At 42.8% G+C, this 12683-nt stretch overlaps 1 protein-coding gene across 1 annotated transcript in view; it reads right to left on the bottom strand.

The window, feature by feature from the left end:
• Window positions 1-3635: 3635 nt before the first annotated feature.
• PITX3 (paired like homeodomain 3) overlaps window positions 3636-12683 on the bottom strand; it is a 140030-nt gene continuing 130982 nt past the window's right edge. The window contains exons 3-4 of the mRNA XM_073595185.1: window positions 6974-7179; window positions 3636-5029 (exon numbers count right to left, since the gene is read on the bottom strand). Of these exons, the coding sequence (XP_073451286.1) occupies window positions 4466-5029; window positions 6974-7179 (770 nt within the window). The 3' untranslated portion in view covers window positions 3636-4465. The remainder of the gene's footprint in view (window positions 5030-6973; window positions 7180-12683) is intronic.

The following is a 12683-nucleotide window of genomic DNA, read 5'->3' as shown; positions in this document are numbered from 1 at the left end:
ACAGCCTTTCTTCCAGACCAGTTGTCTCCAAACTGCTTCCGGGGGCCAAATGAGGTGCCTTGTGTACCTTTATTTGGCCCTTGGGGCGCTATTCCTCCCACTGATATGGGGCACTGTCCCTCCCACTGACACCAACAATGGGGCAATAATTGCTGCGTTGACACCAACAGTGGGGCACAATTCCTTCCACTGTAACCAATGATGGGTCACTATTCCACTGACATCAACGATAGGGCATTATTCCTCCCACTGATACCAATGATGGGGCGCTAATATTTCTCCTAATACCATAGGTTGTACCATTATTTACTCCCACTGACATCAGGACATTTTCTACTCCCAATGACTACAGTCAGGCCCCCCTAAAGTCTGAAGCACAGTAAACTGGTCCTTTGTTGGGAAAGTTTGGAGACCCCTGTTCTAGATGAACAAAATATTAAGTAGATGTTTAATCTGCAAAGCTTTAAATGGTAAATGCATCAGAGATATAAGCATTAAGCACCAAGAATGTTTACAAGCAGGAGCTTTCTGTACCCCTGTATCCCTCTGATTTAGTATCACTTTGTTACTGGTGCCTGACCTTGCCTGACTTCATAGCTAAGCTCTGCAAATGCCATTCTGTTGTCCAGTGAGATAACCTAGGTAGCCTGTAAGGGAACTCTCATTGGACAGAGGATGGAGTTTAGCCATGAAGTCAGGGAAAGTTGACCACCGGTATCAATGTGAAACTTAATCAGACACATAGGTGTGCGCAGCCTATTGCATTAGGGTGTGCACCCCAAAGCTCAAACACGCGTGTGTGTGCATATGTATGTTGTGTGATATATACACACACACTCTTATAAATACTGTAAATGTAAAAAACATTTTAAAATGTATTAAAATATGGATGTGTTAGTAGGGCAGAGGTTGGTGTCAGTAGTTTTTTATTATTCTAGTTTTGTAATATTTTTGACAATTTTTTTTTAGGAGCCCCATTGAGTGGCTTTGGTGAAACTTCAGCAGGGGGAATCTACGCCGCACGGGGTGATTAGGGTGTGCCTGGGCACACCCGGCACACCCCCTGCGCACGCCTATGATCAGACATGGGCACATAGACTTGTCTTGTTGAAGGTGATGGCAGTCATCCTGTGGCATCCACTTTTGGACAGGTCTTTTCAGTCTTTGTGCAAGCTTAATTATGAAAGAATTATTTAAGCCCTTATTCAACTTTACCTTACTCACTTACCCACTTGACCTTACACAATAGTGTTAATTTACTACAGGAGTAGTGGCTGATCACTTTGCAAAATATATATTAGTGAATCAGGTATTGACTTTGAATACCCTATTATGTGCAAGAAAAATACATTTAAAAAATTACTTTTTTCTGATATATGATTGGGTATTCAAAGCTTCACCTTCACTAACAATCACTTTACACAGTGAATAGCCTGTACTCCCATAGTAAATCAACCCCGTTGTCTCCAGGTTTTCTGAGAGGTCATAACAGTATAAAATAGTAAAGCATTATAGCTTTTCACATACCTCTGGGACTCAGTTCTTTGACATTGTAATGCTCTCTAACAAAACCAAGAGGTCAGGCAATGAGGCCTCAAATCATCTCTGAACCTTAACTCTCTGAAGACTAAAAAATAAAAAAAAGTACTGTATGTAGAGCTTAAAAGGGGAGTAAATACCAAATCCACTGTTTCACACTCATCATTTGGTACTAGTACTACTTGCTTAGCTGGCATCTGGAGTGATTATACCAATTATCCTTCTGGATTCAATTTTATCATTGCAGTACACCCTTGTTCAGCAGTAACAAGCCCCAAATGAAAGGGGATCCTTTGAACCCCTGAAACATGCTGGAATTTTAGGACATATTAATTGGAAAAGAATTGAATCTGGAATGTATATGTTCTGCTTTTGGCACTTTCCTCCTTGCACACCCACGTTTGAGATAACTTCAAAAGGAGTATCGGTCTCCCTGCGCTACTTAAAGCAGAGTTCTACCTACTTCCACCTACTCCAGCTACCTAAAGTAAAGACCACCCTTCCACCCCTCGTTTTTCCTTATTCACACCTGAGACCTTGCAACACTAATGAGTCACATGACACTGGGGAAGAAAAATGGCTAATTGGGCCCAATTTGGACATTTTCACTTAGGGGTGTACCCACTTTTGTTGCCAACGGTTTAGACAATAATGGCTGTGTTGAGTTATTTTGAGGGGGCACCAAATTTACACTGTTATACAAGCTGTACACTCACTATTTTATATTGTAGCAAAGTGTCATTTCTTCAGTGTTGTCACATGAAAAGATATAATAAAATATTTACAAAAATGTGAGGGGTGTACTCACTTTTGTGAGATACTGTGTGTGTGTGTATGTATATATATATATATATATATATATATATATATATATATATATATATATTTTTTTTTTTTTTTTCTTTCATATCTTTTTTGAAGTACTAAGTGTACTTCCGTCCTAGCTCAGCTGCGGTGCAGGATGTCATGTATTCTTCTGTGGCAAGCCCTCCTCCTTCACCCCTGTTGCCTACTGGGACCTGTGTGTCCCCCAGAAGACAAGCTGGCCATTCACAAAGTGCCGTGCGACTCGCCTGAAGGCTCCGCTGCCAGTTTTCCTTAGTTGGAATGGCAGTGCCTGCACCCGAGCCGGTGGACAATTCGGCCTCGGGGGGCCGACATCGCAGGCTCCCCGGACAGGTAAGTGTCCTTATTAAAAGTCAGCAGCTACAGTACTTGTAGCTGCTGGCTTTTAAAACAACTTTTTTGCAGCTAGAACTCCGCTTTAAGACATGACTGTGATCCAGCACCCTACACCTTTTTTCTACTTTCCATATTTTAGTGGGTTCTATTTGTCCTTCATCAACCGAGCACTGTAGAGTCAGTCTATTTTTAGAAAAGCAGCTATTATTAGCCTGGTAAACAACTGAAAAGGAGCCTAATAATCTCTTTTCCGGAAAGAACATAAATCTGCTATTTGATAAAGTTTTACTCTGTGGATAGGGCTCACTTTAATGTGACATGTCCAAATAGCACTGTTTTAAAGTAGACCTGTTTGTTTTAATGCACATATGCTAACTAATTTGATTATTCCTTTTCTTATGAAAAGCTGCCAAATGAGCACAGAAATTTAAGGACACTCATATAATTTGACCCTCATGCAATAACTTTTAGAAATGGTAAAAGAGGAGCATATTTACTTGCTTGTTCTGGCACCGCTCCATATAATGGATATTCCCATATCAAATGAGAAGTCGTTTGCAGAGTTCTACCCTAGAGACATGACAATGTACAATCTACATCTAATGTTAATAGATAGATAGATAGATAGATAGATAGATAGATAGATAGATAGATAGATAGATAGATAGATAGATAGATAGATAGATAGATAGATAGATAGATAGATAGATATTTAACACCATGTTTGCCTTACATTACAGAGCAGATAGAATTTTTTTCTTCGTTCAGACCTGCTCAGCTATGACATACTAAGAAAAGGGAGTGGACAAACGGGAGTCCTAATTGTTATACTTCTTTCAAATATGCCTTTATTGCATAACCAGCAAGTGCTAAAATAATATGAACATGAAACCCAATAAACATGTTTATAAAAATTACAAATCAGAAACCGATTTCTGCAACATTTATTTTATTTTTTTTGTGTGTTTCAAATGGAAGTTGGGGAGAAAAGACAGAGAGCGGCACTGAAGCTTGTTGAAAGAAAAATGACCATTATTAAAAGTTACACTTTCAAAGTATCTGAAGCAGGCTTGCAAAACATCATTGCCAAAAATGCTGTGGGAGTCTGCTTCAACTGGGACATGCATCGCCTTATGTTTAAATTCTATTTTATAGATAAATCCACATACAAAAACAAGAAAAAAGGTTCATCTTATACTTTATATAATATATATACATCCTATTTTCTTAGATTACATTTGTGGCTCCCCACTGGACAATTGCCACAGTCATGCATATATTTGCATATATTTGCAGCATTTGTTGCTCTGTACTGTTGGCTGTTTGGATTATCCTTGTGATAAATAAGTAGACTTGGTGACTTTTTTGCATTGAAATATTCTATTACATAATTTATGTCTCTAGTTTAGGTAAACTGTACAAAATAGGGGGAGCCTGACAACTTCCTGTTCAATCAAAACTGCACAACAATTAAACAGCTTGCCTTGTGAACCAAGAGTACTCAAGATCTTGGAATTCAGTTTTTCTTTGGATTGGAAACACTGTCTTCCTCTGAGCAATTCATAAAGAATGTCCTCTTGAAACCAAATTATAATAAAGTCTGCAGTTTTGTCATTTTCAAAATGGAAATGGTTCCTCAGAAAAATGTTATGCCCTTTGTTTTTGACTTTTAAAAAGGCATCCACTGCAGGACAATAAGGTCTTCTGTATTATGGCTACCATTGAGTCTTTGGTATGTGGTCGTTCATACTGGCCGGTCCACAGCATACTGACATGGGCTTAGATTTGAAGCCGGAGTCTGTACTGCTGGGTACGTGAAGTTAGCATGTTGTTTAGCTTTCAGCCTTAAACTTGCAAGGCTTGAGTTGCATGTGTCCCTGTACATGTAGGGACTCGCTGAAGAGGCATAGGGGCAGGCACTGGCTGAGACAGCAGAATTGAGACTGGGGCTGTTAAGGTTGTTGATATTCCCCAAATTATTAAGGCTAGAGCCTGGAACTCCAGTCACTGCTGATGGAACCATAGAAGAAGGCATGGTCATAGAGGCTATTGAGTTGGGTGGAGAGAACATTGGTTGGGATGACAAAGGACTTACATTCATGGAGTTAAAAAATGGAAAGCTTTTAGCAGAGAGGGGACTAGTTGCAAGACTTTTGGTAGCCCAGTTGTTATAAGAGTATCCAGAGTACATGTCATCATAGGGCTGCATAAGTCCATTAAACTGGGCTCCAAAGCTATTCTTGCAAAGTTCAGCTTGCTGATTTCGTTCTCGTTTTCTCCACTTGGCTCTCCGGTTCTTGAACCATACCTAAAAAGAAAATAATTTATTGTTTCATCATACTGAAGAAAATATTGGTGACACCATTATAAATGAATATGCACTTACTATCAGGTAAGATGTTTTAGGATATTTAGGAACATGTACAGATGTTGCCAATATCAATCTATAAAGTAATTATATAGTGCATTGTGCCCTACTGATCAGATCTAAACATCATCCAGTCAATTTAGTATAATACCATTTTCACTGTTATGTTTTATCTGAAGGTTTAAGGAGTTATGCAAATGAAACATTTATTCTGAATCTCAGCCTTATGGACGTATTCAATAAACAGTGCAGGTAGTTGCATCCCTCAGGTTTGACTTTACTGAAGCCAGATCATTACATAGATTATTATTAGGCATTGAACTTTTTTTTTTTTATTGCACCATTTCATTGAATAAAATCCATAGAAATCTAAATCTACTGAATAAATTAAAACATGCAAAGTGTACAACACAGTTCAGCTAATGTAAGTTTTGTTCTCTTTGCTATCAGAAAGGAAATACATGAGCCAAAAGCAACATTTTGCCCTGCATTATTGTAAAATCTTTCTATAATACCCTGCTGAAATTTCAGCAAAATTTTGCCTCCTCACAGAATTATGTAGAAATTGTTTAAAGTGGACCTTCAGTAGTTTTTTAAACTTTCTATCTATTAAATCTTCTGCCCTTGTTGTTTTAACTTTGGATAGTAAAACATTTTTTTTCTGCCAGTAAATAATTTATACAGCCCACTTCTTGTTTCTTTTCTGATAAAAAGCCTAGGCTTATGACATCATGCACAGCTCTCTCGCTCACTCTCATGAGAGTTTGCCAGGAAGGGAGGAGGGATGAATCTTAAGAGGGCCAATGAGAGCTGCAGAGCTGGAAGCGTGCCTCTGTGTGTCTGTGTAAATCCAGAAAGTGAACAGGCAGCAGGTTCAGGTGTCCACAGTTAAAATAATTGCAGCCAGACTCAGTGGAGGGAGATTTCTGCAGCATGTTTGGCAAGTACAGAATCACAGTATATATGATATAATATGCAAAGAGGTTAGAGGGAAGCTTCAGAATGACAAATATGTTTTTATTACAAATTATGTGAGCAGACTGCAGTTCCTCTTTAACCACTTGCTGCCCGCCATATAGCAATATGATGGCGGAAAAGTGGTTTAGTTATCCTGATTGGACTTCATATGACATGATCAGGATTACAAGCCGGCACATGCCCGCGGGGCGCACAGCGATCGGAGGTGCTGTGTGTCAGTCTGATACACCGCAACTCCGATCGTGGTATGGAGACTCTGACAGAGGCTCTCCCTGTCAGAGGGGGGTCTGTGCTGATAATCAGCACATTGATTATCAGTGCAGCCCCCATCAGATGTGCCCATCCAGCTGCCAAAAAGAGCCCATCACCTGCCAGCCTGTGCCCCATAATAAACGCCTGCCAGTGCCCATAAAAGTGGCAAACAGTGCCCTCAACAGCGCCAATCAGTGCCCATAAAAGTGCCAATCAATGCCCCATCAGTAATGCCTGTCAGTGCCCTTAAGATGCCACTCAGTCATGCCTGTCAGTAGCTCCTCATCAGTGCTGCCTATCCAGTGCCACCTATCTGTGCCCATCAGTGCCGCTTATCAGTGCCTATCAGTGCCACCTATCAGTGCCCATCAGTTTTCTTTTTCAAAATTGTCAGTATTTTTTTGTTTATAGTGCAAAAATTAAAAAGTGCAGAGGTGATCAAATACTACCAAAAGAAAGTTCTATTTGTGGGAAGAAAATTATAAAAATGTAGTTTGGGTACAGTGTTGCATGACCGCGCAATTGGCATTCAAAATGTGACAGCGCTGAAAGGTGAAAATTGTCCTGGGGAGCAAGGGGAGAAAGTGCCTGGTATTGAAGTGGTTAAGTTACCACATTTGTACTACTAACATTAGTAATAATTTTGCATCTCACCCTAACTCTGGCCTCTGTGAGATTGGTCCAAACTGCGATTTCCTCCCTGGTGCTCATGTCTGGGTAACGGTTCCTCTGGAAGGTGGCCTCAAGCTCTTGGAGTTGTTGACTAGTAAAATGTGTCCTCTGCCTCCTTTGTTTCTTCTTAAGTGATCCATCTTCAGGATTGGAGTCATCTGTTTGGTTTTGCTGAGACTTTTCTGTGTCTACAAAAAGAATAATTTATTAAGACTTATCTTAAACAACATGACACAGACATGAATGTTTCACGGCTACATTACACTTGCTAATATATGTGTAAGGCTCCTATCCACACTTAACTACTACATGACTGACAATCATTCTAAAGCTGGCCATACATCAGATTGAACGAGGGAAATCAGTCGATTCCCTCTTACACACAAAAAAATATGGAGGAATGTATCTCCCCTGCTGGCTATTGTATTCAGCAGCCAGCTGCTGAATATCTGAACAGTGATTGCATTTGATTGGATTCAGTTACTGTTTGGCTGACAATTTTCCACTCAGCTGCTTTGATAAAAAGCGATATAAAATCAACTTTTGTTGAGGCGGGTGGTGTCAGCAGGGCCATTTACAGCTTGAATTTTACCTGATTCAGCAGGGATCAGCTGAAATTTGAGCAGTGTATAGCCGACTTTACTTTTCCATGACTGCTGACAGGCTTTAAAATAAAAGTTAATCTCACTTTCGGTACTTGCAACAAAGGTGACTTGTGTTGTACCTTTTAGGTTTGGTCTACAGCTGACAGCTGCAAGAATAAATTAAGTGATTTCTGAAGGTACAGACATAATCTAAAGACAAGAGAAGTGCATATGCAAAAGGGTTAGTGAAATGGTGTTAGGGATTAGGTGTAATGCCCTGTACACACGGTTGGATTTTCCGACGGAAAATGTGTGATAGGACCTTGTTGTCGGAAATTCCGACCGTGTGTAGGCTCCATCACACATTTTCCATCGGATTTTCCGACACACAAAGTTTGAGAGCAGGATATAAAATTTTCCAACAACAAAATCCGTTGTCGGAAATTCCGATTGTGTGTACACAAATCCGACGGACAAAGTGCCACGCATGCTCAGAATAAATAAAGAGATGAAAGCTATTGGCCACTGCCCCGTTTATAGTCCCGACGTACGTGTTTTACGTCACCGTGTTTAGAACGATCGGATTTTCCGACAACTTTGTGTGACCGTGTATATGCAAGACAAGTTTGAGCCAACATCCGTCGGAAAAAATCCTAGGATTTTGTTGTCGGAATGTCCGAACAAAGTCCGACCGTGTGTACGGGGCATAAGAGTTCTTCTTACTGCCTGTTGTAAAAAGCCTGCAGTTCACAGAGCTCAAAAGTTCAAGCTGAAATTTAGACACACAAATAAATAAGTTGGGGTGTCCAACCTTTTGACCTTTCTGGCCCAAACTGGAAGAAGGGGAATTGTCTTGAACCACACTTAAAATACTCTAACAATGGGTACACACCATTGAATATTGGCTGGTTCAGTAAAAGCCAGGCTTACAACTGGAATACCATTATCCGTGAAGCAGCCAGCAGTGATCTGTCAGTTTGTTTTTTCCATTCAGCCCACTGGGTAGAAAAAGTTGAGTGCTGTAAGGGGAGGCAGAGGGGCTTTGGGGAGGGGGAAGCAAGTGAAATCTGGGGGAGGGGGGCACAGCCCAACCCAGCACCTCCCTAGATCTGGCCATGCAGCGCTTACATTCTGCATTCATCGCTGCTGGTACTATGCCAAACACGGCATCTTCACCATCCCTAAAGACATGCCTGTGCCTGGCTTGTCTGTACCGGCCACCACTGCGACTGCTATGCCAAACATGGCATCCCTCCAGATGTGCATGGGCCTGACATGTTGGGGCTGGATACCGCCCACGGCTGCTATGCCATGTGCAGCATCCCTCCAGACATACCCAGGCCGCATGTTTAACTCTCTTGAATCTTGGGCCGCATGCAGCCCCCGGGCTGTGGGTTGAACATCCTTGGCTTGGAGTAAGTCAAATCAGTAACTCCATTCTCTCCCTCTGTATCACTAAATCTGCAAGAAGTTACCAATTAATGACATATAAAGGTTAGAGTGTACTGGTCTAGGTTAAGGGTCACAAATTAAGTGTTAGGATTTAGTTGTTAATGGCTTGTTTTCAGGAATGGGTACTGCGTTCAGGGTTCTTCAAGGGTGCTTAAAGATAGGAGATCATGTTGAGCTTTGTGACACTGGGTGAAGTACTACTACGCGTTGCTCATTTTGGTGCCCCAAACTCCTAAAATGAAATGAATAGCAGTGGGCTTTTAGCACCAGACACTATAATAGCCTCATAATCTTCTGTAGCTGCAGTCTTGCATGTCTGGTTTCCCAATGTTTATAATAATTAATATTAATATAATAATTTTAATAAAAGTTTGATTTTGATTGTTTTAAAGTTGTGTGTTGGAGATTTTAAAAATATGAAGGCAATGAAAGTGAAAGAATAAACATGTATGTTTTTTTTTTTTTAACAATAAAGTTTATTTATCTTGAGTACAAACAAGTAAAACAACGTATACAGTGGTATATTCTCTGTGGTGCACATATACAGTACAGATAGTATTACAAACAACCTGATAACATGTTCTAGAGTAGTGTTACCTCGCCCAGGGGGCCCGCCAGTTCAAAAAAACTAGATCAATAAAATTGCAAGTAGGGTGTCCATTAGTTGATTATAAATCTGGTTCAACATACATATTGTGACGGGAGGGTCCGTGGAACTCAGAATACATCTTATGTCTAAGTCACCCTGTGCCATCCTGGCACAGGGTGAGTGAGAAAATATATCTTGGACTACTTAAAATGGGACAGTAATATTTGTCCACAATATCTCCCAGGATGTATGTAGAGACTATTATTGGTTTGGTTGATTCTGAACGCAACCTATTAATTGAATGAGCTGATCACATTGTCCTCTATACAATGTAGGAGACGGGACAACTCCTATTGGAGCTCATGTTAATTAGGTTAATTAGGTTTTGTTTGTATGGTTAATTGTAATTAGCTCCAGCTATTGTGTTTATACTACTGTGTGAAGCTCGGTGCCCACAAGTCTGGGCGAAAGGTCATGTCTCAGTCACCTAGGCTGTATAAAGGATTAGATAATTAGCTCATGTTAATTAGGTTACAGTTGTATTGTTAGAGGAGGTTCCAACTGCATATAAAGTCTTGTAATTTTGATTCTAAATAAAGTTAGTCCTGATGTACTCCAAGACTGGTGTTGTCTAGTTCTTGGGGGTTCCTATAGCCAGATCCATTGGACTTGTGTTCCAGAACTTAGGAAGCGGTATACAGACGGAAGCACTCAAGCGGAGTGTGGGACGTTCCGTGACATTGGTGGCAAGCAGCGGGAAAGCTTCCTGCAGTCTGGGACATCCAAACCTCCAACTGGATCCAAGATCAGCATAGCAGACTTTAGTCACCCCAGCGGAGATTTGGACCTGGCATCAGAATTCCCGGGGCTGCTGCGGATCATCCTTTCAACATACACCAGGACTGTGTCTAAGGATGAATACCTGGAGCTCAGGCAGCAGATTCGGGTGGGGCTCTGGATCGGAGCCCTCCAGCTCGCTGGTATAAAACAGGGCAAGTGCTTTCCAACCCAAGAGCAACGGGCCAGTGACCAACGGGCATTCCGGATGGCATTCCTGGGAGAGCGGCCCCAGGAGCAATGGGTGACTGAGTTGGACAGGCTGGTCCAGCAGGAGATAGAGCTGGACAATCGTTATCGGGCTCTGCAATGGCACGCAGAGGAGGGATATTTAGGGGAGACAACAGAATGCTCTCCGGAGGGATATGACTTTGGCGGCCCTGGATTGCTGTGGGAGAGCCTTACAGATCTTTTTATGTTTGGCGATGAAGGGGAACCTGACCTTGAGGACCTGAGAGAATATAGAGAGTCTATGCTCAGTCTTGCAGGGGTCTCAGAGCTCAAACCTGATCTGGACCATTTGCTAAGGAAGGAACAGCATCTGGAAAGGGCATACAGGAAACTGCTAGAACAAGTTCAGCAGCATGCCAGAGAATCGCAGTGGAAAATCCGGAGATTGCCGTCCCCAAACATGAAGTGCTGACAACAGGGCAGAGCTCTGCTAACCTCTGCCCAGAAATGATAGCATCTTCTGGGTCCCATGGACAGGAGATGGTGAACCTCTATCCCCAGACATCAGTTGCAGAGACATGGGATTTGATAGACTTTTCTGCTGAGGAAGAACAACCTGATGAGCCTCCAGCAGAAGAGCTGCTATCAGGGCCAAAGTTCACTGTGTTCTGCCCAGCACCAACAGTGGCTTCGGCCTTCCTGAGAGAAGAGGTAGTCGGCCTTTCTCCCACAACACTGACAGGGACATGTGATTTTCTGCCAGCAGCATCTATGGAGTTAAAACAAACTTCTCCAGCTGAAGATCTGGTAACTGAACAGAGGGTCCAAGACCTCTGTCCCACACTTTTACCAATTCCAGAGACTGGGGATTTAATAGACGTTTCTGTAGAGGAGGAACCACCTGGCAAACCCCCAGCAGAAGTGCTGGCAACCGGACAGAGGGTCCAAGACCTCTGCCCCATACCTGCAGCAATTGTGGAGGCTCAGGGTGAGAAGATGGCAATCACTTCCCAGCAGCAGATACAGGGGGAGAAGGGAGAGGAGGTGTGTGTTGTCCCTCCCCAACAGTTGGCCAGGGTGGAGGAAGCGGGCTTTCCTCCCCAGCAAAGATCCGTGTACCTGGGAGACAGTACCATCGACATGTCGTCCCAGCAGCCAGATGAGGGAATAGAAAAGGAAGCAGCTGGCTCACCTCCCCAATGGCAGCTACACAGTTTGGGAGTGGAGGAAGCCAGCCTCCTGCCCCAACGGTTAGCCGGAGCGGAGGACGCGGAGTCCCCAGCAGAAGTGCTGGCAACAGGGCAGAGTGTTACCAACCTCTGCCCAGCATCGGCAACAACTACAGAGTTCCAGGGAGGCGGGGCAGTTGGCCTCCCTCTCCAACAGTTAGCCGGAGCAGATGGTGTGGGGTTTCCAGCAGAAGGGCTGGCAACAGGGCCGAGGACTGCTGGACTCTGCCCTCAACTAACAGAGGATGGATTTCCTGTGAAGGTGGATGGGACTTCAGTCTCCACCTGTATACCCCAGGGATGCTGGGCAGTGGAACCCGATCCCTAACAGCATGACAGAGTGAGCCCAGACACCCTGTCTTCTCTCCAGCGGCAGAAAGGATTCCAGGAAGAAGGGCCAGTCCAGGCCTCTCCCCAGCGGCAGATATGTTCTCTGAGAGAGGCAGAGGTTGGCTGGGTGAGTAATACTCTGTTTGGAACAATTTGTTTGGGGTTCTGTGTGGGTACAGGCATTAGAGGACTGGAACTACTTACTAACTTCGGAGTCAACCCGTCTGGGGTCTCTTCCTGGGTTAGTCTCCGGCCGAAAGGGGAGAGATGTGACGGGAGGGCCCGTGGAACTCAGAATACATCTTATGTCTAAGTCACACTGTGCCATTCTGGCACAGGGTGAGTGAGAAAATATATCTTGGACTACTTAAAATGGGACAGTAATATTTGTCCACAATATCTCCCAGGATGTATGTAGAGACTATTATTGGTTTGGTTGATTCTGAACGCAACCTGTTAATTGAATGAGCTGATCACATTGTCCTCTATACAATGTAGGA

This window comes from Aquarana catesbeiana, linkage group LG08, assembly GCF_042186555.1.
Source record: "Aquarana catesbeiana isolate 2022-GZ linkage group LG08, ASM4218655v1, whole genome shotgun sequence".
NCBI classification, from domain to species: domain Eukaryota; kingdom Metazoa; phylum Chordata; class Amphibia; order Anura; family Ranidae; genus Aquarana; species Aquarana catesbeiana.
Note: the sequence above shows the minus strand (reverse complement) of the source record. Positions and strands in the feature narration are given on the sequence as shown.